The sequence below is a fragment of the Temnothorax longispinosus genome, chromosome 1 (assembly GCF_030848805.1).
Source record: "Temnothorax longispinosus isolate EJ_2023e chromosome 1, Tlon_JGU_v1, whole genome shotgun sequence".
In the NCBI taxonomy this organism is placed as follows: domain Eukaryota; kingdom Metazoa; phylum Arthropoda; class Insecta; order Hymenoptera; family Formicidae; genus Temnothorax; species Temnothorax longispinosus.
In genome coordinates this window covers 2,494,827-2,521,812 of record NC_092358.1, presented here as the reverse complement: position 1 = coordinate 2,521,812, position 26,986 = coordinate 2,494,827, and the positions used below count along the sequence as shown (strand labels likewise).

The following is a 26,986-nucleotide window of genomic DNA, read 5'->3' as shown; positions in this document are numbered from 1 at the left end:
GGGGGAGGGGGGTGGGCGTCATTTTTAGTCGCAATTAAGCGATCCGCAAACAAAGTCTTTCCCCTACCAGCGCGATTAGATAATACGATCGCGCGCGAGCGAGGACGAATTCAAGGGAACGCGATGAAACACGTTGGCGTATATATTCGCATAATTTATTCTCGCTTTAATATATTAGATATTGTTTGTAGAATATATATTTTGTATATGTATATGACTCGCGCTATAATCGTTATCGTAAACAATTCGACGTACGCGCCATTTCGCAATATAATTTACACAAAAAATTACTGTACAATATATATTAGCCGTTTCTCGCTCTCTCGAGCATACATCCGCGCTGCAATTACACGCACACAAGGAAAACTTTATCACACTTGTTACATTTTTTATTTTTATTATTTTTTTTTTTTCATCACTTTACCCCGCGTCTTATCGTCATCGTCGTCGTCATTGGGGAGGGGACGACGCAGGACCAAGTATCAAGCTTGGATTCGGATATCATTAGAGTAAAAAAATTAAAGAAAAAGAAGAAAAGTCACTTTAAAGATTGCAGAATTGAAGGAACATATAGGAAGTCACACGCTATAAGTAACGATCACACGTTGCGATCACTAAATGCCTAGACTGTCTTCGTCTCCTCAGAGCCGTGGTATGCGTGCCAGGCGAATCTCTCGGACACGGGAATTAGATCCTTTTTTATCGTCCGTCCCGCGCGTGCCAATTTCGCTTTCCACCGTATGATATGACGCCGGATATGAGGGCTATCCCGTTCCGTCGCGACTATCTAATGATATGCATGTCTCTCCGAGTCACAGACACGTGTCGTGCGATAGTAAGTTTACCGTACGTTCTATAACGTTAAGTATTATAGCAAGGATCAGCGATAGGAACACGCGAAAAGAATTTTAAATCTCCTATTACCCCGTCCGTACATGTATATATGTACAGTCCGTTTTACTGTGAGCTTCAGAGTTCAACAAAGACGACGCTACACAAATTTGTCGAACGCTTATAGATCTTTCGTATTATTTGCTTCTCTAGCGATACAACAGCTCTACGCGAAGACGAAAACGGCTGTGGGGAGGAGGGTTCGAGATCGATTCGAGGAATCTAAAATCATTTTTGTAACAGAAAGCAAAGCAACTAAGAAACCCATGTCTGCTGCGGTTAACCGCTAATTAATTAGCACGCGCGTAACAGACCACTCGCGTCGTTATTTTGCCAGCTGACTGATAGTCGCGACCGATCTCGATATATAAATTTACACTTTGGTATACAAATACGTAATCTAATCGCGCGTATAGACGCCGTTCCGGTTGTGTCCTTCGACGAGCTGGCTCGCGTCGAAAACTATTGTATCATTTTCGAGAATCATACCCCCGTCTTTATTCTCTCTCTCTACATCGAATGGGTCTGTGTCACAGTAAATATATATACAATACAATCAGGTACAGTAGTAGCATATGGAGATTGTAATCGGTTTAGTCTCGAGGAGGATGGACAAATGGATGAAAGAAGGGAAGATCAAGGAACAGGATACAAGATAGAGAGAAAAAGACAGAGAGAGAGAGAGAGAGAGAGAGAGAGAACAAAGATCTTTCTCATCATATTTCACAAGATCGTTCATTTCGTCACATTTAGCTTCTTCAATTTGTTATATATCAAATTTACAGAATAATTTTGATTAAGACACACGTTTCAACGCGAGAGAGTTGTATATTCGATCTATTTGATCAACAGATCTGTAGAAATTGACGGAAAGGAATTAACGCAGAGTCCGTTAAACGGACGGATCACCTATTTCGTATTCGCGCAGGACACAGGCCGTGATATAATTGAGACGAGGAAAATGGACGTCACGGGAAACGGCCCGCGAGGATAATAAACCATATCCCATATTTCTCTTTCTGACGACTGGCGAATAATACGCTTGCGTTTGGTACATTCGACTTTAATTAGCCAGTAACGTCATCGTAATGACTATTGGTCCGCTTGTTCGCTGGTCTCATCGTTGTCGGACGCCGATGTTGACGGCGTCCTATCGTGATTCGTGCAGGTCTCCGCCTGATGGTCGCTCTCGGCAATCTCCAACCAATGTTGCTTGTTCATACTGACCCCGTCGACGAGCGGCACAAGTTTGTCCGACAGATGGGCGAACGCCTGTCGAGGTAAGCATAGATACGGAAAGATGAGTTAGAATTTTCATTTAAAAAAAAATAGTCATTATTTCTTGTCACGCTGTACCTACCTCATAGATAGGTAGACAGATCGAGTCGATAAAGCCGACTTGCATCATCGGTAGCTGGTCCTCTTTTTCTCGATTCATAATGTCCTGCAATACCAGAAACGTTTATGTAAGAATATATTTTTTGTGTATAAATTATGTTTACTTTACGCTACTCACGATAGGTGTAATGTTAAGCGTCCGCCTCTCTATGTCGCCCTGTTCGAAAAACTCGCTACTAACGAGTTCGGCTACTCTCTTTTCGACCTCCCACGGTTTCGTGATGGCAGCCAGATCACAGACTGTCATCAGCATCCCGCGTAGAAGCTCTCGATGATCACCGAACGCCCAGTTGTAGCCACCACTGCGTGCTAGATTAAGAAAAGCCCCGCGCTTTCTAAAGTAAACGGCCAGATCGGTAGAGAGTATCGCTTCTTCAAGAACCTTTACCACGCGCGAATATTCTTCTGGCGAGAGATTTGACAGAATTTGATTTCCCTGGCTGCTCAAAATCATCAGGCACTGATCGAAGTGATGATGCTCCATCGTCGAGGTCGAGTACAGCTGTGCCAGTGGCGACGAGGCTCTAAAAACGAAAAGATCATATCTCGTACACAGAACTCGCCGTAATTAGTTAAGGGACGTAAATTAATGCAAAAGTAAAAAAAGTGCTTACTTAATTTGAAAAGAATTGTTCGTTCCACGATGATCGAGATCGTGACACAAACAGGCGATGATAAGCGCGAGACATTCAATTTCACCAAAGATCTTCCACCATTGTGTAGCCTAGTAACAAAATGTAACAATTACAATTCCCGTTTCACAAATTATAATCGATATAAAAAAACTCACCGTCAATATAGCAAACATCATTTGGGCCACGTTAAAGGCGTGTCGCCAATTGTGATACGTAACGTTCCGATAGTTCTTTTTTACGCTCAACAACCAACGACAAAGTACGTCATAGTCGATGTGAAATCGTTCGACAAAATCCAAGTCGAGAAACATCCTGAGACACGCAGTAAGAGTTTCGTCGTCTTCCATGTGTATATCGTCAAACTTGAAATCGTGCAGTTCAAAATGCGCCGATGACGGAACCCTTAAACTCTGCCGAGATAGAGAATATACGATTAAACGAACGTTCAACGGTTTGAAAATTATAGCTGAAATATCGCGAAGCTGAAAGCATACCAACCCTCAATCTCTGCGCGTCCTCCAACGACGCCGATGCATGGTAACTCAGTACTTCTAAAGTGACGCTTTGTTTTGCCATCGCTATCACAGCCTTCTCATACCTGAAGACCCGATAAGTCAAGTCGAATGTTCGAGATAGACCCAAGATACACAAGTACACTCACATGTGCGTATTATGAATTCCCATCCCGCAGAAGATCGCGAACGCCTCGACAAAATTTTCATCGTTCTTCGTGAAAGGCAGATCGTCGAATTTATTGATCAGCTGAATGACGCCGATTATCTGAGCGGACGAATTCTTGATGGCCATACAAAGAATCGTACGATGCCTAAAGCCGGTACCGTCGTCCACCAACGGATCGAATTTCGGATCTTCGTAAGCGTTCGGTATATTGACAGTCTGAAAAATCTCTTATATCGTCTCGGGTACTAATGTTTAGAAAGAAATTATTAATCGAGCGATACTTACCTCACCGGTTGTCGCTACGTAACCCGTGATGCCAACATTAATAGGAAACCTACTCTCGAAAGGACTGCAAGAAAGAGAAGGATTTGTTAAATCTCTGGAGAAATAAACTTATCGAACAAAAAACTAAACCAATTACAAACTTGATTCACCTAGTGCGAGAATTTGAATCCTCGCCAGCGAGATCGTTCGCTTCGAAATCGAAAACGCGCGAGAAACTTCCCTTTGAAGCTTTGTGTACGAGCAACACCTGAAAGCAATCACGACATTGCAACGTACTCCTTCGCTCACGTAATTGCGTTCTCCTCACGGCGAACGTTTACGTTCATTACCTGAACACGTTGGCATTGAATCAACGATTGCGTGTGCGTAAGAATTCTAAAAACCATGTGCTCTATCGTACTTTGTTCCTCGAAAATCATTCTAGCCAAATCCAGTAAAACCTAATTGTTAATACCAAGACGAATTAGATCCTTCTTCTAATCGTTTCGAGCGATTCGACGAAATTGGCGCTCACCTGATTTCTCTTCACCTCTAATTGACTTTTTTCGTAAAGCTGAGCGTTTCTTAAACCGATACCGCAGAACTGTAAATAACCGGCGAAAACCTTCTCGTCCTGCGTGGTGAATTGGCTCTCGTTGCCGAGTTTGTTGATCACCTGTGCCACCCCGATTACGTCACCGTTGCAATCCTTAATAGGCATGCACAGTAAGGCACGCGTACGGTATCCCGTTAAAGCATCAATTTCGCGATTAAACCTCGAATCCTGAAACGTTTAAATCATTTTTAACTTCATAGACATTGGATACATGTTGTTAATTCAAGCATCTCCGTCCGAGTTTCTTGGGTACGCAACGAAGCGAAATAATGTATCGGAATTACCCTCACGAAATTAGTGATTATCGAGATAGAGATAAGATCTATACTCGTGTAAGATAATGTATACGCGTGCACATCTGTTTACATCGAAAGCAATCGCATTTCAAATATAAACAAATCATGATTCATCGAGAATTCCCAATGATTAATAATCGATGAAACAGATGCGAAACGCAGCGCGTTCTCATTAGATAACGAAAGAAGGAAAAGTGCTGATTTGTTCGGTAAAACGGTATTTCCAGGTCTTGCCTTGTAAGCGTCCGGTATATTGACAGGCTCCCCACTTTCAGCGACGTATCCGACGATTCCGGTACCCCAGGGAATCTTAATTTCGTCTTTCTTTTCCATCTCAATCAACGTCGATCTCGAACAGACATCGAATAGCTTCGACACCAGACACCTGCTCCTCGTAGAAGATTGATCGCGATGCGGATTGTGTTCGTTGTTGGAGTTGCTCGCAACGGCCTCATGATTCGGAGAGGATGGTGCGTTGGTAACAGCAGCGGCGGCAGCAGCAGAAGCGGCGGCGCCGCTTCTCTCTCCTTGGACGAGGAACAACGAACCGCGATCCGCGTGAAGGAGAGTGCTCACATTCTGCAGAATCTTATGGCACAACGATCTCACCTCCAGCTCGTTGCAAATGTCCTTGACCTGTAGAGACCTTACAGAAGTTAAACTGTTCAAGGATAGAGAGAGACTATAGCGATATTATCATATCGAAGGACCTACCAGCTCGAAAATGAGATCCTTTTCGTCGAGGTGCCTGAGCTCGTGTCTCGATCGCCTTTGCGGCCGGTTCGAATTACCGGATCCAACTTGCGGCCCACCCGGCTGACCCGCGTCGCCCGTCGACACGCTCAAGAAGGTCGGCGTGCCGTCGATCGTGTTGACGATCGGCTTCAGAAGGCCTCCGCGCTCGAACTCGTGCGCCGAGATTTTGCGCACCGGTGTCGTGGCACCCGAGCCACCGGCACCGCCTCGTCCGGAGGAGTTACCAGTCCCGACGTGGGTCGGACTCGAAAGCTCCACGCAACTGCTGGACGACGAGGTCGGCGTCGCGTGTGACACCAGCCACATGTCCACAGTCTGCCGCGTCACTTTCCTACCGAAAAACCCAAAACTAATAATATATATATAAATGTGTGTGTGTTCTATCTATTTTTTATTACGATACTTTCTAACGTCTATACGTAAAAATAGCTTGGGAAGAATCGCGATGAAAAATAGATAACTCATGCAAACAGAGGAAAAAAAAACACGTGGAAAAAAGGGAAAAAGATATAGAACGCGACAGAGGCAATTTAGTTGTGGCTATTTTTAACCATTTTTCAAGAACGATAGTACAAGACCGTCGATATATTCGCGGAACAATGAACCTAGCGCGAGTCTATCCATTTCATCCGCCGTCAATCCGGAGGGAGCGATTACCTGAGAAAGTAATCGTTGACGAAGTCGGGATGCTCGTCGAGCCAGGCCTCCATACGGGCGTATTCCGGATCGTACGCCGTCGAGGTCGAGGAATAATAAGCGCCGCTGCCACCGCTGCCACCGTTTCCATCCTGCACCTGTTGCAGCATATTCTGGCTCGCCACACCGCTCTGGGCTCCCTGTACCCCTTGCACGCAGGGGGCCGCCGTCTCCGCCGTCATCCTCGGCTCCTCGATGCTCCGAAACTGCAGGCCTGCAATTTTCATTGTTTTCCGTCCGTTAATTACACGGAGTATTCAACTCGCCTCGCTAACGCAGCGAATAATCACGCTTCTCGCGGGAGAGATCGTGTGAGAAAAAAACAACTGTCACGGGCAGAATTCAACTTTTCATAACGTTATTTTCTAAATTGTTCGAATATCTTCGCGATCGTGTTGTTATTATTATATTTAACTAATAAGTTGAAGTTTTATCGGCCGATTTTTTGACAAGCAAACTTTACTTGCCGCAAAGACTGCGAAATCATATTACGAAGTGTATTCGTATTAATTAAGTGCGAAAGACAATTACTGATGCGTACTTATGATGTCTCGTTTCATTTCAAAACACAATCTGTCTACAAAACTAGCACCTCGCTTACAGAAATTTGGTATAACGTATATAACTGATGGATGTACTCTGTACGCTTCAAAGAATTCTACGCCTCTGAAGAATTCTACGATTAAACACGAAGATAAGGAGCGAAAGAGATATGGGACGAACACATTTCCTAGGTTCCCATAGATACAATCTTTTCTCAGGAATCTAACTCTTTTCTGGAAACTCCAGATAGCATTTCGAGATTCCTGTCGAAAAAAGTATTACGACTCACTCAAGTTTAACCGGATTGAAATAAAAGAGCTGTTGTCGCCAGTTCTCTTATTTTTCAAATTCCATTTCAAGAAAGTATAAAACTCCTACGGCATCGTGAAACATTCGTTCGCAATTGTTCGTGACTAACTCCGAATCCAGTCTGTAAAAGTTGTATTTTTCTTTTTATTCACCATGCGCCGCACCCCAACTCTCTCACGCGGATTTTATCGTCGTATATCGGCCCGTTCTAACCGAGGGGGAAATTGTCCCTGGGATTTTCCAGCCGATCGTCGATTAAGTAATTTGATTTACTGTCCCTCTTATCTAGCGACTATCCCAAACACCTCCGTTGTTTTCGATGAAAATGTATGCCGCGAAGAAATTATTTGTTCTGAAAAGACGAAATCTTATCGTTGATAAGGATCTCTTTCGAGATTACAGTTTTTGGGATTTTAAGATCGTCGATGTCGTTTTTCGACGGAAATGCACGACACTTTTCAAGGTAGATCGCTTTGTCATTCCGCGCGGTATCAAGAAACGGTTAAGGTGACCGAAAAAAAAAATTTTTTCTCGTTATTCTGACGTCCCGACACAAAACACGGAGTGTTTTGCGAAATACTTAATTTTTCGATCGCCTTACCTCGATACGGCGCGGAGTCCGCTGCGAGAAAATCGCGAGCTCGTTGCAGGAACGGACGTACGATCGAGAGGCAAACGAAATCCGTGGAAAAACCCGACACGGATTACCGGGTAAATTTCCTATACGAGACGAGCGCGCGTTCTCTTCACGGATGAGTTGCCGCGCGTCGCGTCGCTTCGGTCCTGCTCATACGAACCGTCGATTATGAACTGTACGGGCTGATGTACAATATACGTACGGATGTCGCTGCAGCGGAGCAATCACGCGGAATATTGGCTTTTTCGACGACGCGCGGTGGTACGGGGTGTTCCGCAACTGGTGACGTAACTGGACGAAGTGACTAAATGAGACGATAAATCGAAACTTTGTTACACGCTTGCATCTCACGTTGTGGAATCGTTATCGTCTCTTCCCTTATATATTTTCCATTTTTCCCAAAAGCTAACGTTACTTTTCGCGCAGAGCGGAGACGAGTCGCGGGAAACATTTCGTCGCACAGGCTGCAAGTGCATTACGCAATGTCGCTGTAACGTCATTATATTTAGCCTTTAGAGTGAACCGGAAATCCAAGCAGTGCTCGATCGACGATGCTTTACGATACGTAGAGAAACAATATGGTATACGTGGGTGGGCCAATGTTCCTGCGTTCCTTTATACTTCTGTCTTTCCTTCTCCCTCCCTCCCTCCCTCTCTGTTCTTTGATGTTACTCTGACAAATTCGATTCTTAAACACGCACTGAATAACGATGGTCCGTTTAAGTTGCGCGCGCGGACGAACCGACGCGAGCGCGGCGTGCATCTTTAATTTGTTATACAGTGGATAAAAAAAGTATCTAGTCACACGCACCCAGTTTTCTTACAATAATTTTATTCAAAGCAATAATACATAATTACGAATACATATACTGTATGTAATAAATTACTTATGGACACAATTTGTAATTATGCATGTATTCTTCGAATAAAGTTATCTGGTTGTGCAAACACTTTTTTCATCCACCGTATAGATTATAGAGTGGCGAAGCGTACTGCAATCCGCGAATTGGTCAATTTCGAGTCAACTTTCCTGTAAAGAAGATATCGAGGAACTTCGTCATTTATCGCAACTTCCAATTTGTGCGCCTTTGTAACTAAAGCCTCGTATTAAAGTTCCGTTAAAGTTTACTCCAAGTTAATTGAAGGATATATGTAATCTTGTTATCCATTGGTTTTCCTTGGAGGCTTACTGTTTCCAAGAGTTCACAATTTGAAGGAAATGCGCCGAAGAGCACCTCGCACCACTCGTACGTCGCGCGTATGTGCATGCGCGTAAGAAAATAGAATTATAGCGTTCACACAGTGCGCAATTGAAGGGAAAACGAAACGTATTATCATGAGATTTCGCCCAATTTCCGTATTTCCATGCGCGATGAACGTTCTTTTGTCGTACGATCGATTATGCGGACGGTCAGTGCACATTCGTAATAAATATATTTTAGGTTTAACGAGTCCCCCGGCGAACGTCATTGCTTTCGCCGCTCGTTGGTGACGACAGAACACGATAATCATTACTACGAAGATAGTGGCAGCCAAACAACTGGAAATGAAGCTCACGCTAAGCTATAGTCGGCTGATAATCGGCGCGCATCGTAAAATTCGATTAAATTATCTATACGGCAAATTCATTCCGATAACGACGCCCCGTCGCTCCCGCGGTATTCCTGGAATGTTTTCGCTACTGCCGATTCAAGATTTTTTTTAGGATTTAAAAGTCCACCGTCCGATTACAATTTGCGAGCGCGCGCGCGCTTCGGTGCTACCACTTTCTACAATAAGAGATTTCGACGGAGCGATTTTCAAGTAACGATCTCCAAATTGCTGGAATTCGTCGGTACGGCTATCTCGGCGTGAACACACACACACACTTTACGCGAAGCTTTCTCCTCCCGTGATCGATCACATTTTATTTTCCGCCGGAGTAAGTACGCGTCGGACGATCGCGAGGATCATCGCGAGAGCAGAGCATACCATTTTCGATCTTTTCACTCGGTTGCACAAGGTCTCGGGTCGTTGCCAGGCCATACTCGGCTCGCGAACGAAGCCTCGGACGGTTCAGGTGAACGCCGAACGGCGCTCGTAGTATCCACGTTTCTGCGTCTCTCTCGAAATAATCATCTTTCCTTTCATTCCTCGCGGATACGCGGACGACGGGCGACGGCCGACGGCGACGGCTCCTCGCGTGACGGGCCGTATGCGCGCGAGAGGCGAATAGTTACACAAAAGGCGGACGATGTGTGTCGCGGCGCGGCGCAAACACGCTGGCCAGTTTCGCACGGTTGTGGTGTGGCGAACGGCAATGATAGCGCGCGTCGGAAAGCCGAGAAACCGACCGACCGACCGGCCTTCACGCGCCTCGCCTCGGCCCGATGGCGCCAAGCTGACCTATCTGCTCGCCACCGATCTCGCCTGTCTCGAGCTTTTGCTCGGCCAGTCGTGGGCGACCGGCCGATCGACCGATCGTTCTCTCCGTCACGTATCTATGAACTCTCCCGGGAGACACGTTGCAAACGTAGCTCCATTACGCGTGATTAATCGAACAGATTTTCAAATTTTTTTTTTATGCGAAAGGAGGAAACACATCAGAAGTACGAATATTTAAAAGTGGTACGAACCTCTGAGGTAAACTAGTCGATTAACCCCGAGATTAGATCGGCTTTGCGGACTCACTTCTTTGAGAAATTTCCGCCTGATATCACTTTGAACCAGTTTCCGAGCTCCGGAAATGGTACCTCGCCGCGTTGGGATCTCACTGTTACATCCTGCGGCGGCAAGAGACGACCTAGCGGTAACCGCGAACATCCCCCTATGTATTATTTTCTGGAAAGCGGATGACTGCTGCCAGGTCACTGCTTCCAGGAACTACGAATCTCGAGAATTCCACGCAGTAAGATCGAAAGGCCGAAAACTATTACAGACGCCAGAAGATCCCTTGCTGTTCGTATACCAATTGATCGCTTTAATTTCTCTCGTTCGGAGAGCGAGTTGTGAGCGATTGAGTTACTGAGTGAGCGAATATGTGTGTGTGTGTGTGTGTGTGTGTTTGTTTAATAGAGGGAGAGAGAGATTTAGTGGAATCATATTCGGAGATACTGATTCTCGATGACGTAAACGACAGCGCGGACGAACCAGTTTCCCAGAAAGCGGAAGCGGCTCGAAACCGCGTGTCCGGGCCCGTGTAATCGCGATCGAGGCAAGGTCGAAGGACCCGAAAGAAAGGTGGAAGGACGGTTAAAGGCGAAAAAAGGATTTATCGTCTTTCGGCGGGGCGTCGATCCCTCCCAATGCAACGTTCCGCCGGGGTCTCCTCGGGCTCCCCCCAGTACCCCAGCGTTCGCATTCGCGTTCGCGTTCGAATGTACGCAACGAGAGAGGCCACTGAAACCTGCTCTCGGACCGGTCGCCGGTTCTTCGTTTTCTGACAGCACCAGACTCTCCTCCCCCCCTTGCCCCTTCGCCCCGGAAAGTCCGCGGACTTGGCCAGCGCTACCGTCAAGTTCAATGCTACCGTTCTTTTTTTTTCTCCAAGTTCATACGAGAAAAATAAATCGATTCGCGGTGTCTCGCCTGTTTTGTGTTGTTTGCCGGTGTGTTTCTGTTCCACCGTGTGTTTATCTCCAGCCTTATCGTTAATTAATAGTCGTTAGATTAGTGGCCTACCTATACCTACGTTGGCGGCTACTGATTGTGAGAGCTATCAACGTTCCTCGATTACTGAAAATGTATACGAGCAAATAACGTGCAGAACGAGGCGCTTTCGTTTCACGATTATCGGCAAAACCGGACGTTTTAAACGTAATAAGATTCAACGATATACGAAAACACTGACCTTACAAGAACAATGGAAATGCGCGATGGAAATTTTATCGAAATCGTCGGTCGTTATTCCAGATATTTAAACCGCGTCGTTATTTCCGTTATTCAAATCACGGACAGACACTTGAGTTTTCTTTCCGAGACCGATATCGAAAAGTATCTTCGTCTCCGCCAAGCTGTGGTTGGTTCTATTTTCAGGATTTCAACGTAATCAACGGGAGGTGCGCCGTTTATCTCTGCCGTGGAATCCTCGGATGTGTTTGAGAAAGTGCTCGAGATCGACGGGGGAATCGAAAAGCGGGGGATGTTTAACTTCACCGAGATCGTGCAAATAATCGGAGCCGTCGGATAACAGGAACTCAGTTGAACCAAAGGAGAGTAACGTAAACAAATGCGCGGCAAAAGTAACGGATATCGGCTTAACGTGCCGACATTTTACGCATCCGAGATTTCGGGGCGGCATACCCGGTGAGAGACTGGGGGAGAGGCGGGAGTGCCGGGGACTTGGACGGAAGCCGTGCAACCATTTTTCACGGCTGACTTTTCTTCCAAAGGAGAGGAGGAAGAGAGCTCTCTCGTCTCGTCGGGGCTCCACTTTCGGCATGCGTCGAGGTAAACGTTTAGCCGACGCGAGGCGGCGCGACACGCGGCTATATTAAACTCAATCGTCACGCGTGTGCGTGCACGCACGCACGCACACGCGCGCTAAATAAGTTGCATCGTCGTCGTCGTCGTCGTGCAGCTCAGGTCGTAAAGCGCGCACGAAGTCACGCGGACGCGCGTACTCTCGACTTTAGTGCCCCAGCGTGTCACACCTTCCTTCTGCTTTCTCTCGGCTCTTCCATCATTATAAATCTCTATCGCGTATGTATAGGAAAAAGTTATCTCGATTACGCAGTTATTTCGCAAAAAAGGAAATTGAGATCGAAAGATACTCGAGATAGATGAGTACTACTCCATAGCTATATCCGCGGGCGAGATTTGTCTAGATCGGAGCGAAGAACATCGGGGGACGAGGAGCGAACGCCGTTCGTGGATCGAGGACGAAAGTCGCGCGTCATCGCGAGGAACCTGTCGTTTCTCGTAATCTGTTAAGTTACGCAACGAAATAGCGGCAGTTACCTTGGCCAATGCAAATACGCGTCGTCGTGTATTCGCCTCGGCTACTGCAGTCGGTATAACGTGCCGCAAAAGAACGCGCTTGGATCTCTCACGATCAGAGGTCAGTTGCCGTGTGCGGCACCTGATTCCGTTTCGGTGAAAGAAAGAAAATAGATGCACTTGGAAGATTGTTTTGTCCATTTTTACGCTATTTTATCCGGTAAAGATTACCGTCTCGATTTACGAGAAATTTATGAGATTAGATGGAGCGTGCTTCAGAATTGAGAAAATCGATAAAATTTTTAACGACCACGTTCACAACCCTGACTTTGACTTTGTAAAGTTACCACTTCATTTTCAGAATTTCAATTAATAGTTTAATAGGTTATTTTTTGCGAAAAGTCGATATGTTCGTTGTAAAAGGCCATTTCTACTCATCTATGTATTTATTCCTACGTTCAACATAGTCCGACTCCCATCCACGAAACTCACAAAATTCAGCGATCTCTCGTTCTTTTCCTTTTCGAGCGAGAGTATACGCGCGCGTGACGCAATAACGCGATAAGATTTGGCCATCGATGACACGGGTTAACCATTGTTGTTATTTTGTTTTTTTGATAACGCGCGGGTGTTGTCAGTATAATTATCTGCCAAATACGTAAATAAACAGTTTCATCGATAAATGAAACGCGCGATACCCCGAGGACGAGCTTAAGTGCGCGATGGAAATTTCGTTTTAAATTCAAAGATTGTATAGCTCTCGGCCCGCGATAAGTCTTATCGTTAACTGAGAATCTTATCGTGACATTAGCATCGTTGTAAATCGACAGAGAGACGCGCGGCGCGGCTTTATAATTTTCTCTTTTCGCGGTACGTATATACTCCGTGTATTTTTATTTAAAACGCGCGTCGAATTTTCCGCGCCCGCGTCTCTCGCGCTTTTCCTCGGTCGCCAACTTCTTATTTTAGGCGCGATGACGATCGACGCCGACGTATCGCTTTTCGGGCCACACGTGTATATATGTGCACACGTAGCTCGTCGAAAAGCGCGTCTACGTTTACGTTCGGAAAGATATCGCCGGATCGTCGAACGAGCGATAACGGGAAACGAAAACAGCTGCGCTAGCGCCCGCGCCCGCTGCGGGCCCCATGGCGCGGGCGGGGCGAGTCGCGTATCAGTGCGCGCGTAAATATGTGGGAGGTATCGTATTAAACGACGTGTACGTGTCTTTCCTCCAGCCGAAATTCAATCTTTGTTACTGGAATTTAAACCATACCATATACCAAAGACGCGTACGTTAACTCGACGTTACTAACGGCGAAGAAGGGGGGGGGGCACGATAAACCTCAAGTACCACATAGCCGTATTTTTACTGTCGCTCTGCGTAGTAAAAAAGAAGTTTTACATCGATTTTGATAATTTTATTGAGACAATTAATTTTACCCAAAAGCAAAAATTAATTTAAAACTTTCATTACGACTTGTATCCATTTCTACCAATGCAGATTAACTTTAAACTTGGTTCAACTTACTTTTCATCCTTTTCTAATAGTTGAAATTAGAAGATGAAAAGTGAGTTAAACCGGAATGAAAGTTAATCTGCATTGACAAAAATTGGCATTAAGCTGTTAGATTAGCTAGGAACTTAACAAATCCCATTAGTACATCGCGTTACATATTTTTCAGAAACAGCGGATCAACGACTTCTCCCGCAAACCGTTCGGCGCATTCGCGATTTCTCCGGATAATAGCGCTAGCACGAAGCTCTCCGTGTGTCCGCCTGCTACGCGGCGGAGTCGTCAGGTTTTCCGTGATGTCTCGCAGTCCAATCCGACCTGTGCGCCCTGTCGTTATTACGCTATTACGATCCGGGGGCCTCTAATGGGGGCCCATGCTGCGCACGAGGGAATCACGCTGCCGCGTAATGCACACGCATCGTCCCGTCCGTGTTACGCATACAGATGGATGTGAGAAACGCGCGCGTTCAACCGTCGGCCTAAACCGTCGTCCGTTCATCACGCGCGTACGCTGTAGCTTCGAGATGTTTTAGAGCGGCGCGCGCGCGACTCTTTCATCGCTATTTTGCGCGCGCGCGGGAGGGAGGGAGAGAGAGAGAGAGAGAAAGAGAGAGACCGGGAGCAAAGGGGGAAAATTATTATTATTAGGAACGGCGGAGAGCGGCGCGCGTTTTCTCGCGCGGCCGAAAACTCACATTGATCGAATATCTTAAGCATCGCTTTCTTCAGCTGCATAGTCGCGTCAGCGACCGCGGCGCGGAATCGCCCCAACGAGGAAACAATAACGATACACAGTGCACGACCTCTCGTTGCCTCGCGCGGTCTGTCCGACCACTCCAGTCCATCGTCGATAAGGCGAAACCTTCAAAGAGCGACTGGCCGTCGACCGACAACAGGACGCTGCATCTCGACGCGCGACGCGGTCGCGGTCGCCCGGCGGCGAGTCGACATCCTCTCCTTCAGTCCTTCCTTCTCTCCTTTCGCTTCCTCTAGGTCAGCACGCGCGCGTGTGCGCGTGTGTATGTGAGTGCGCGAGTGCGTGCGTGCGCGCGCGCGCGCGCGAGTGCGTTGAGTGCGTGCACGTATGCACGATGCAACGCTCAACTGGTACGCGCACCACTACCACCACCACTACCACTACCGCACCATCACCAACCGCCGCCACCACCAGCGGGGAAGTCGTCGTTCCTCGTCACTTCCGGCGGGCTGGAATCCGCACGATGAATGAACTCGTTGGCACAATAATACGTCTCCCACGTACGACCTCCTCCCGGAGGAGGGAGGCGCAAATTCTAGGCCCGAATAACACCCACGTGGCCGAAGCGCGAGCACGAGAGACGGCGGAGTCGAGAGCTTGTGTGCCGTGGAATACGAGCTTCGTCAGCTAATTCAAAAATTCCGGCAAGTTTTTCGCCCGCTCGGCTCCTCCGAAAGTCGATCGCGTCGCGTCGCTGCCGCCGCCTCGCCTCGTCTCGGTTTCCTCGCCGCTTTGTCGCACGAATCACGCGACTCGTCTGCGACGCGGAAAAACCAGGATGCAACTCCGCGAGAGATCACAGTCCACGAGGCCGTCTCTTATCTGCTACGTAATCGCACCGCGTGAATCGGAGAAGACTCTCGACGCAATCGGCGACAGGTACCGCCGTGAATTTCGCAACCACGCAATCTCACGGTCGCGCGTCGCGTCGCGTTGATTAGGCGCGATCGGAGTTCGGAACCCGCGAGATTTCGAGACCGTCGGGGCACGTACCACCCTGTTATCTCGCGTCACACAGAATCACGCTCTCGCCAAGAACTGACGACCGTCTGCCGAATTCGCGCCGAGAAGTCGCACAGCGCGCAAACGCATATTTCTTCCAGGGAAGTCGCGCGCCTCCGGAAGGCGAGATTTCTCCTTCCCCTCGTGTGTCGCGAACGGCGTAAATCTCGTTGTTCCCCGTGTTGCGAGACGTATACGCGCGAGGATTCGTCTTTCGAGGACGCGCGCGTGGTACTCCGCGCGCGAGTTTAGTTGCGACTGTTAAGAGTCGGGTTGAGTAGAATCGACTTGAGTTCAGTTCAGTTGAGTCGCGGTGCGGTGCGGCGTGATGTGACGCTCCAAACAAGAAGAGAAGGGGACGAGAGAGAGAGAGAGAGACAAAAAGAGAGAGAAAGAGACAAAGAGAGAGAGAGAGAGAGGGGGGGGAGGAGGAGCAGAAGGAAAGAGAGGGAGACAAAGTTTCTAACGTCGCTCTGCACGTCTCTATTTTCGGAGCATATGAAATTATCGGGGAATCGTAACCGAAATCAAGGGAGCAAGATGCCTCAGACTTATCTCGGGGAAATATGAACCGTCGTGTTGTGGCACGATACGAACGAAAATTACACTCGCGATATTCGTACAAGCCCCATGTAACCGCGATAGGAAAAAAGTTTTGTCGATCGCGAGTCAGCCCAGCGAGATAAATACCCCCTTTATCTCGCTTCGTTTATACATAATACGTTTGCATCGTCACATTCGCGCGATAACTATACACGCGTGTACGAATGCGTGTACCCGTGCACGCGTCACCAGATGGAAGGAGGGAGGCAACGCGGAGAACAAAAACGAGGTCTCGTTACATTCGACCGAGTAGTCATTTTATTTCGTCGATCTGTTTTATTCCGAAAAAAAGAGGGGTGGGATAGATTTATTAAAGATATTGATGAATGTCGTCGAAAAATGCACTTCTTACGATTCCATTTTCACCTTTTTATAGAATTCACGTCGAAGAATATCGGACCAGAGGCGAAAAATTCCCCCCCCCTCTTTCTCTCTCTCCCTCACTCTCGTTCCAGATATCGAAACAAATTAGTCATTACTTCTCTATAACGCAACTCACGTAAACGATAAAGAGGCTTGAAATTTGTAAATTGCGGCTGCTCGAGTCGTCGAGTCTAAGTAAATAAAGAACGGGAAATACGCGTTACTGTCGAGCCAAGATAGGAAAAATAAAGAGAGGATTTATATTTCGTTCTTTTTCCTCTTTTCTCGTAAACTCACTTTAGGTGGTCTAGTTTCAGACGTCACATTTCAAAGAACAGAATTTTCGCGTTATTACATAAATATATTTTAGTTATAATATTACATAAATATATGAACGTGTATCTTTTTATGTATCTTTTATATATTTTTATGTATGCATTCTGTCTCTTAAAATGTTTTTGTACTCCACGACAAGCTTATAAGCAGAGTTCTATCCTGAATTTCGGCACAATTTTGGAGATTTCATTACAGATTGTTCGAAGCGAGTTCCACTCTCTCGATTTCCATGTCTCGGCGCGTTTTCACTGATTAAACGCGCTTCCGGTGGTTAAACGCGCGCTCATTTCTTCCTGACGCGTCACGACGCGTTACGGCGCATTAAAATGAAAGAATTTTAATATTTTACGCGCTATTCCGCGTGGAAACTATATGTATAAGCGCGTGAGCGCGCACGTACGCGTGCACCGCGCGCGTTGCGCCATACACGTACACGAGCGAGGCGTCGCGTCGGATTATGCAACTGATGAGGTAGCGTTCGTGGTATCGCCACGGTATATCGAGATAACAACTCGGTGGAGTTTAGCGTCAGCGTTAAAAGACGGTGGCGAAACGCCGCCGAGATCTTTTCTTTTTTCGCGCAGAACTCAGCCTCCTAAATCATCCACCGCAGCTCCTGACGTCAGAAGCGAAAAATCAGACGAATTCTTCTTTTTTTCTCTCTCTCTCTCTCTCGTACTTAAATAATTAAGACAGATCACGTGCCATCGCTTCTATTAGATTTGCGAGGAGTGCCGGAATATCTCTCGGTTCGCGCGATCTAATGGGTCGTCGTAGATCACGATCAACTCGAGCAATTATTTTCTACTGGAAAATTACGGTCCGCGTAGGTTGAATTATCCACGTTCATTTATTAATGAAGCGCGCCACTGTAAACGAGCGGGAGAATATTACCAATCCGCACATCGGCGTCGAACGCGATAGATAGCGACATTGCACGAAGAAAAGAAGCCGATTTATTTCGACGTATATAGTGGAGCAGAAAGATTTACGCGATCTTTCAGTTTTTTACGCCGTGTAGTCCAACTACGCGGCTGCAGTTGATGATAAGAAGTTTTAAACGCAAGGCCACTCTCGGCGACGTTCGATCGATCATCTCTCTCTCTCTCCCTCTCTCTCTCTCTCTCTCTCTCTCTCGGGTCGATTCCACGCGTACTTACTTCTTCGCGCTTCGCGCTGTTGTAAGTTGTAACGGAATTGCTCGCCGTACAGCAGCTGGCTCACGGACGGACGGATTTCTCTTCGCGGATGATATACGTTTGCCTCGCGATAGCCCAACAATCACGAGACTCTAATTGTTTCTGAACTCGCCGAGGACTTCTCCTTGGCCATTCTCTCTCTCTCTCTTTTTTTCATCTACTAATAAATCTTGAAACTTATTTCTGGCGATTCGGCAACTAGAGAAATAGCAATTTCAATTGGGATTACACGCGTATTGTGTATTGTGACGAGTAGCCCGTGACGTTACTTAGTTCGACTTAATTGCGCCGGCGAAGATGATCCTCGGTACACCGCGAACGTGAAACACCTGGCATTCCTGCGATCGTTATCTTAAGAGTCATAATTAAGACACTTATACGCTTATTGCACTCGCGTTTCTAATCTTCTCTTCCTCTATTTCTGCCTACCTGTTTTCAATTCACGACGATTTGCTCCGTCAATTGTAAATTTCGATATATATATACGTTCTCTCGGCAAGAAGAGTATCCCATCATCGATACATCACGCGGTTATAGGAGTGGCGACTTCTACGTGACACGTCGTAGATATACCATCGTAACCTTGACCGATCTGGGCGCACGTTTGTCGCAAGTTCGTGCTCTCCTCGGCATTGACACGCCCGCTATAATTCCAATGACAATACGATGCCCGCACCCATCACGACCGGCGTTCTACGATCTTTTTCTACGTCAAGAGTTTTTCCGCGCTGCCATTTTCTCTTCGTCTTTCGACCGGAGCGGAGGCGCGATATAACCACTCGAGAGCTCCTACACGCGCGCGAGAGCGGAAGGCCGTAACCTTCGTAAATTAGCCGCATCCTAATTGATGTATCCATTCGAGTGCTTTCCGCTCCGCGCGCTGAAACACGCTGCCGGCTAATCACTGAGAATAATCGTAAGACGGACCGCGCGCGGGATTGCTTCGCGCTCAAGATCGAGCGCGGCTTTTCAAGTCAAAAGCGGAACACCGCCGAGCCAGCGATAAAATTGACGTAAAATTGAAATAATTAAAATGTACCCGACGAGGCGTAACAAAGCAGGTTTTTTTTTTGTCGCAGAAGTAAATGGAAACGAGAAACGCGGCGCTGCCGCGTGTTGGAGTGAGAAGGAGGGAGAACGAGAGAAAGCTGTGGGTAAAAGATTCAGGATTAGGCGTGCCGGGTCAAACGAGCATGCGACTCGTCAATATCAAATTAGCCTGTCGCACTGAAATTAACCCCCAGGTTAATTCGATAATCTACAGATGTCTCGTTCTACCGCATTCTCTGAGACCACGAAGATTGTAACAAGGAAGACGAAGGAAGGAAACGTTCCTTGGCGACACGTTTAACGATTTTTTTTTTTTTTCAATAAACTTGACAAAAATGATAAAGATTTACAGCTGTCCGTTAATCCGCGAACTAGAAAGAGCGATTCTGCAACGATTCATATTCTTCGCAATTCTAAATCCATTCTGTATGAAGCACAAAAGTAATACGCGAACAGATTTGTCGCGGAACTAATCGGGACCCCAATTCGCTTTTACCCCCCGCTGTATCCCTCGCGGGGAGGCATTCGTCGTTACAAACGCGTCCCCCGTGGACACGCTCGTTCGACGCGGGGCCGACATTGGCTGGAAATCGCCGTGAGCGACGTGTCAAACGGATGAAAGGACTTACCCGGCTTCCTGCGGGAGCTCCAAAGCACGGGAGGATGCGCGGATGCGGCGACGGCGGCGGCAGCGGCGGGATTACCGCCGGAGGCAGCCAGCTTGACTGCGTTCCGCGAACCTGCAAACCAATCGACAAACTTTTCAAGCTTTTGTATTTTTAGCTGTCTCTCTTCTTTTTTTTCCCTTTCATATCTATACCGACAAGTCCACTCTGCCACGAATCGTGCTTCTATAAGGCAACACGAGCGGAAACAAAAGGACAAAAGAGGCAGTGCCGCGTGACAACATTGCTGCCATCACGCATTAGATTGTTTACTTAAGCGCATTCGCGTCTCGGTTATCGGACACGGCCGGCAGCGTAGTATACCGAGTATACGGCGCACCGAATAGTGATATTTTTTTTTTTCATACAATTAATCAAAGATTAAGGACACCCGCAAGCAGCGAGAGAGACGGGGGAGATCATCTTGTAACGCGATAGCACACAATATCTCGAGAGCGTTAATCCAACGGCGCTGCACTGGAATCAAGACGGAACATCGCTCTGTCACGAGGGTGCGGGGGCGATGGGGAGAGCGGAGGGGGGACCATTATCGATGGTTCATTAAAGCGAGTACAACGCGAGGCAATACGACGCTTCGCTCGGTATTCGGTTTCGCTGTCGTGAGTGATAAAGCGACACGGCTGTCCGCGCAGCGACATTGAATCGCAGGTGTCGCGCGCGCGCGAGCATGTTATTCATCGGATAAATTGATAATTACTAGCCGCGGTGTGTGTACATGTTAGGATCCAATTGAGCGACGCGGTGGAAAAAAAAAGAGAAAAGAAATAGAGAAAGAGATTAACCACTTGGATCTGGAACCACTTATACGGGTTCAGGACAATCGCCAGGATATTGTCGCTAATGAGCAGCGCGAACCGGAAGAGGAAACAACGAGGAGGAAGGAAACCAACTCGCAACCGTTATCTAGGATCGTTTTCCAACGCGTAAAAGAAAGAGAGAGACGCGCGCCCCTCAACGCACTCACAAAATCCGTCCGGTGGTTCCTCGATTTCGGGGCTGGACGAGGTGGTGCAGCTGCAGGTGCACGAGCAGAACAACCTCCTCCTGCTGTCGCGATGATTAGCCGGACAACGACGCCGTCGTCCATCGATGGCCATCGAGAACGCAACGGAGAGACGCGCGAGCGAGAAGTGGCTCGAGTGCATTCGAGGATGCACCGAATCCGAGGGGAAAATCGAATAAAATCGGTCGCTCGCGAGGTTCCCAGGGGAATTGACCTTGGATGGGGTTGGGGGTTACCCCCGATTGGCAGTAGGACACGCGAAATCGACGTGCGTGCCTCGACGCGATTCTTCATTACACAATTCTGTACCCATATACTCGCGCTACACGTTCCCCCGATCGATATCGGCCCCTCGTCCGCTTACGATATAACGTTTCGACGATCGTTAGCCAATACGATCGTCAACCGATACGTGCATTAAAACTTCCGATCTGCGCCTCCGAACTCTCTCTGCTCATCGGCCTAATGTACTAATGGCTCCGCGTCGTCCTGCCCCGTTCACCCTCGGAGCGTGCTATTTTTGGATGTCACTTCGGAAACGGCTAATCGTTCCGATTACGCTAAAGGACGATAAAAGCGATTGTATCTAATATAAAACGCCCTTGGATCGTCGTATATGTCTACAGGCTCGTTTTACGCGACGTAACGACGTTCTTTTCCGTTTACGACGATATTACAATCTCGTTATCGGTCTCTCGTCTCGAATTTTCTATAAATATCCTCTCGTCTATTCTCTCATTTTCTGCCCACATTTATTTTCCGTTCGTTGTTCTCGTTGACGAAGAAATAGGGGAGAGGCTTTTAGTATAGTCTATGTTTAACCCATCAAATGTGCATTTGCGGCGAAGCTCGCGGATCCCCGGCGAAGTTCGAATCTTTGAAGCGTATATCCTTATGAAGAGTACGCACGCGAGAATCGATCGACATGCATGCGAGATCCATAAACATTAATCCAATCGCGCGTATGGCATTTTAATGATTCGATATCGCGGTACGTGCGCGTCCGGTTTCGAATGGGCCGCACATTTTTTTTTTTTTAAAGCTGACTTCACGTGTCTTACATCCTCATGTAAATAACATAATGGTAGTGCCCAAATGTTTCGTTATTCTCAAGCTCAAACGTTATTTTTCAAGAAGCAACCAGCCCCACCCTTGAAACTTGTGCGTTGTGCATTTATCGATGTAACCCTTAACGACTTTTCAATGCTCCGTGAACTCCCCCTTATAAAGTTCCAATTAAAAATACACTTTGAACATCTATAAAGGCTCTTCTCTGACATGTATTTCATCAGTCCGCTGGGACAAAAAAGGGTATACAAAACGTTTCAAAGAATTGAAAAATATCAAATTAATAAAGAAGAATTTTTTAAATATTTCTTTTACAGTTTCTGAAACAGTCATTATTTATTTTAAAAATACGCAGAATGCAAAAATTGCGCATTTAACGGTTAAGTTTGACATTTATTGATCCGGAACCAAGTACGGAATATATAAGGCATCATCATCGCTGCGTTTTCTTTTCGCAACAACTAGAGAAAAAAACGCTTCTTTTTCTTCCCGATCTTTCCGAATATTTTGCGAGAACGGACGGATCCGGAAGGGGACAATAGGCTCGGCATCGCAACCGCGATATATCTACGCAACGATATCGATCGTTCCTTTAGCAAATAACGCCCACGCGTCGTAAACGGCGCTCGGGGACGGGGACGTCACGCGGGATATACGGTAGTTTGCGAAACGTGTGCATAACGCGACGCGATCCCGCGGCGATTGCCGGTGGGGTCGTTGGCTTATTGACACATAAAAGCAATTAGCGATATGACTGGCGCTGACACGTCGCAAGATAAGATCCCTCGGAAGATCGGGCGTCGTCGCGACACATGCAGGTGCGGAAGATAGGGAGACGTTCGTTTTAATACTCGAGTTACGACTACGACCCGCGCGGAACAATGCGACGCGCGCGCGTTGCCCGGCCGTTTACGTAACAGCTAAGCGCCGACCATCCCGAGGCTGTTCCTTCCTCTTTCCTACTTTTTTTTTTATCATCCGGCGACATTGATAAACATATTTGTTCGCCTCTGACGTCATAAGTCAAACCGCATTCCCGCGACTCCGACTAGAGCGGATCGGATCTCGCGGCGGTCAATCCGCCTGCCGGAACGAAGATTCCCGATTACGTCGTGGGCGGCACGAAAAAAGACCAATCTATCTCGACGTATATACGAGGCGTCGAGAAATAAAGATTCGCGTTATTTCCTCGCGGAGCTGACGTCACAATTGTGTTTTTGTGTTCATAACGACACGGCTGCGGAGGAAACGAGAGAGAGCGCCTCGAAAGAACGTCCGAGCTCTTTCCGGGGGGGATAGCGGAGTTTAAATTTTAAATCTCTCGAGTAGAGAGCGACGCTTATCGTTTTCTATCGCAACGGTGTAGAATAAATTACGTATATCTTTGTGCGTAGTCTCGCCGCGCGAGTGTCTGTTATCTCTGTCGCAAAAAAAAAAAGAATGGAAATGCAATGTAAACGATTACAGCGCGATACAAGCTTTGCCGCGCGAGAGAACTCGCCACGCGCGCGCTCCGCTCGCGTTGTCGAGCAAACGGCGTAAACGCTCGAGCGAAGCCACACGTGTCTTAATCCCTGTGTCTTGTCCGTGTTATTTCGCGGTAAGCATATGTGCGCTCTTCCAACGGCAGCATTATATACGGAGATCGTCCAATTTTTCACGACAGAGATGAAAATTTTTCTCTTCCGCTTTTCACGCGCTTTTGGCACGGGACTCTGGCAAAAGTACAACGATCGATTTCGACGAAAATGCGCGTCACCGAAATATCGGTCATTGCGGAAAAGGTGTGCGAAAATGCGCGCCACGAAGTCCGTGTGTGGTCTCGCGAGAAAGATTTGGTGCCACCGCACCGGTGAGATTTGTCGAACGAGCCCCGTTTGTGCCGCATGCACGAGCAAATCGCTTTCTTTTTCACCGAACGCTCGCTATTCTGGTCAACTTTCCGTTACCCAGTCGCGGCACGTACGGCCAGATATTAGAAATCTCACGGCGCGCCGCGGCATCGTCGACCGAATCCCGTCCGACTTTCGTGCAGCAGCCGCGCGGCCGGTCCTCGCTCTATTCCCCATTTTCGTGCTTTCGCGGAGAGTGAAAATGAATCGACGTGTTCCGGAAGCGCCGATGAAGAGCGGGGAACGACGATAGGGCGCGCGCGTCCTCCGTCCAATACCCGCAGATAAGCGTTATCGCACTCGAATCGCGAGCGGATCCTCGCCCAGGCTGCTCCGTCTAATTAAGAGCGACCGAGAGAAGATCCGTTTCCATTTCCTTTTCCATTGTGCCAATCCTCGTCCTTCCCTTCCTCTACTGACTCTACTCCGCTCGATCGCGCTCGCCTGTCTCGGTTTCGAGGAAAGCGCGATGGAAAACGACGGGGGAGAGAACGGAGAACGGCGGGCCCCGGCTCTCGATTTCGTTCATCGATTCGCGGAAACCAACTTAACAATGAGACGCGATTTGGTAGTTAGATCCGCGCCGACTCTCGCGGCAGCGCGACTCCGAGAGATGCGAGACACGGCGGCAAATCGAGGCCGTTTACCGGCAGGAAATAATCAGTCGGATACACATGCAGCGTGCGTTACGCGTAACCTTGCACTTGCAACAATGTTGCGCATGTCGCGCGCACGCGGCGCGACGCAGCGCGGCGCTTCGCCTTCGCTTTACCGCGCCGCGCGCTCCGCTCCGCGCTCCGCGAGACCGAGAACGATATCTACAAATGCTTTATCGCGGGGTATCTTCCTCTACGTCGCTAATATCGATGTGGCCACTCGATCAAGGCACGGTCGGCCGTTGTAACGTTTCATTTTCAGAGAAAAAAAGAAAGCGAAGATAGTAAATGCCGCGCCGATCATACGCGCCCGTGCCCCCTCGCCGCGAATTTATGCAATCTCGTCCCATCGTTATTGTCCGTGTGGAACTTAATCGAATCCCCGGGGATCGTGCTTCCTCCTCGCGGAGAATTTATCCCCGTTTTTCGCGCTGCGCTCTCAGGCGAGGAACGCCGCCAATTTCGGAGCAACAAAGACGCGCGTCGTTCCCTATTCTCGGCGCGGCGCGCCGCCGTCGGCTTAGCCCGGGGTCGATTCACGATTTTTTCGGTTTTACATATACGAAAGGAGCCCCCCCTTTACGCGCCGTGTTCACCTGCACTCGCGTTCTCGCGTCACCGGTATTTCCAGGTGGTCAACGTATAAAATATATATTTTTAATTCCGCCGTCGAGCGCAAAGGACGCGTGACGCGTTTCCGTGCCGGAGGAATTGTAAATAATAATGCGTCGCCTCGGTGACGCCGCCGGGCGGCGAATCGAAATACAGCGAGCGCGTGCCTTCACGGATTGTCGGCCCTACGCTTTAATAAGTACCGTGCGCTGACCAATTGCGCCACTGGAGCATTTGTCGGCCCTACGCAAATAATAAATAATAAATAATAAATAGAAATAATTTATAATTTAATTCCGATTAAAGTTTCAGCGACGCGGTACCGAACCTGTCACGACATCTCGACGCGCCTGGTTTTCGGCGAGTCCCATTGAGTTCCATTCAACGCGCTTCGAGGTAGAATCCCGTCGGAATACCCTCGTGCATCTAATCGTCCTGTCCTTCCGCTCCTTCGCTCCGTCTCCCTCTCTCTCTCTTTCTCTTTCTCGTAGGGTCCTGACGCGTCGCGTATTTACATATCGCAATTTCGCGATATTAAAACCGGAGAGCTACAAGTACAAACGCCGGTCGCGGCGTGCCGAGACTGTCGAGTACCTACCTTTTGCGAGACAAAAACGACGGCGGTGACGGTGGCCGAGGGGTCGCACTTGGCCGTCGGTAGGTTTCCGCGCGACTTCCGCGCGAAGGCCGGGATGCCAACGAGGATCCTTCCCTCCGCTCCGCTCGCTGCTCGCCGCTCCGTGTCTCCCGCGTACCTTGTACCTTCTCTCTTTCTTTCCCTCGCGCGTGACGCCGCGAAGACGCGCTCGCGGCAGCGGCACACCGGGGGCCACGGGCCACGGGACCGACACCGGGGTATATAACGCGCACGAATTTTCGAAGCGGCGCTTCTCGACGTGGCGCTGGTCGACCGACGGTGAACTCGAGGCCGGAGACCGTCGGGGAGTGGGGAAAAAAAAAAGAGAGGAGAGGCGAAGAGGCGTCGTCGACGCCTGTCGTCGGCGCGTCCTTGGCGCGGCGGCAGCACGTCGTCGCGTCGCGTCCGGCGTCGTCGTGTAGGAGTTGCGTGGCGCGGCGCGGCGTGGCCGTGGCGTGGCGTGACGCTTCCAGCCAGCTTCCACGGCGGACTGCCGGACTGCCTGCACTGGGCTGTGAGCCGGCTGATAACCGACACATTGACGGGGCGAGACCGCCTGTTTAAGGAACAACCAACGCGCTTCGCCTACGGGTGTCGCGCTAGCTCGGCGGAGAAGGAAAAATGCGCGGCGACTGCGGCGAGGCCGCGGGCCGCACCGCGCGCTAACGCCCTCTCGGCAACCGTCGCGGCCGCGACGGGAAGCAGCAAGCCGAAATCAGGCCCATTGGTAATCGCGGTAATCGCACGATAATCGCGAGGAGCGCGATTTTGGAATTTGGAATGACGACTTTGACCGAGCTCCGTTTTAATTTGATCGATTGAATCCAGTTTTTCTCTGATCCGATATCCCTTTAAATCTTTTGTGTCTATACTGTCTTTCTTGTATCTTTTTTGGGCCGATATCACAGTCTCCGATTAACGTGATCCTCCGATTAGTCCGATTAAACTCACTCTTTATCTCTTTCT

General features: G+C 48.4%; 1 protein-coding gene across 5 annotated transcripts; it reads right to left on the bottom strand.

Moving 5' to 3' along the window:
• Nucleotides 1-139: 139 nt before the first annotated feature.
• On the bottom strand, nucleotides 140-26,833 carry LOC139812563 (dual 3',5'-cyclic-AMP and -GMP phosphodiesterase 11). 5 transcript variants are annotated; one of them, XM_071777487.1, is made up of 16 exons: nucleotides 25,982-26,833; nucleotides 20,096-20,206; nucleotides 6,195-6,447; nucleotides 5,496-5,886; nucleotides 5,016-5,417; nucleotides 4,405-4,653; nucleotides 4,220-4,330; nucleotides 4,040-4,137; nucleotides 3,891-3,954; nucleotides 3,586-3,821; nucleotides 3,423-3,522; nucleotides 3,080-3,334; nucleotides 2,904-3,013; nucleotides 2,408-2,813; nucleotides 2,252-2,335; nucleotides 140-2,163 (listed from the first exon to the last, which is right to left on the bottom strand). In XM_071777487.1, exons 3-16 carry the CDS (start codon nucleotides 6,413-6,415, stop codon nucleotides 1,984-1,986), a joined length of 2,907 nt encoding a protein of 968 aa, XP_071633588.1. In that variant the 5' UTR covers nucleotides 6,416-6,447; nucleotides 20,096-20,206; nucleotides 25,982-26,833; the 3' UTR covers nucleotides 140-1,983. The 5 variants fall into 5 exon arrangements, with proteins under 5 accessions (XP_071633588.1, XP_071633553.1, XP_071633561.1 ...); XM_071777452.1 differs by lacking the exon at nucleotides 25,982-26,833 and adding an exon at nucleotides 21,117-21,264; XM_071777460.1 differs by lacking the exon at nucleotides 25,982-26,833 and adding an exon at nucleotides 21,117-21,264 and having other exon boundaries at nucleotides 5,496-5,868.
• Nucleotides 26,834-26,986: the final 153 nt, after the last annotated feature.

What these genes read in the sequence shown, in the direction of transcription:
- LOC139812563 (XM_071777452.1), bottom strand. Translation starts at nt 21,249, where the DNA reads ATGGCCATCGATGGACGACGGCGTCGTTGTCCGGCTAATCATCGCGAC. An exon ending in ACGTAGCGACAACCGGTGAG is followed by an intron (nt 3,822 to 3,890) that starts GTAAGTATCGCT and finishes GAGATTTTTCAG; the next exon opens with ACTGTCAATATACCGAACGC. An exon ending in CGCTTAACATTACACCTATC is followed by an intron (nt 2,336 to 2,407) that starts GTGAGTAGCGTA and finishes CTGGTATTGCAG; the next exon opens with GACATTATGAATCGAGAAAA.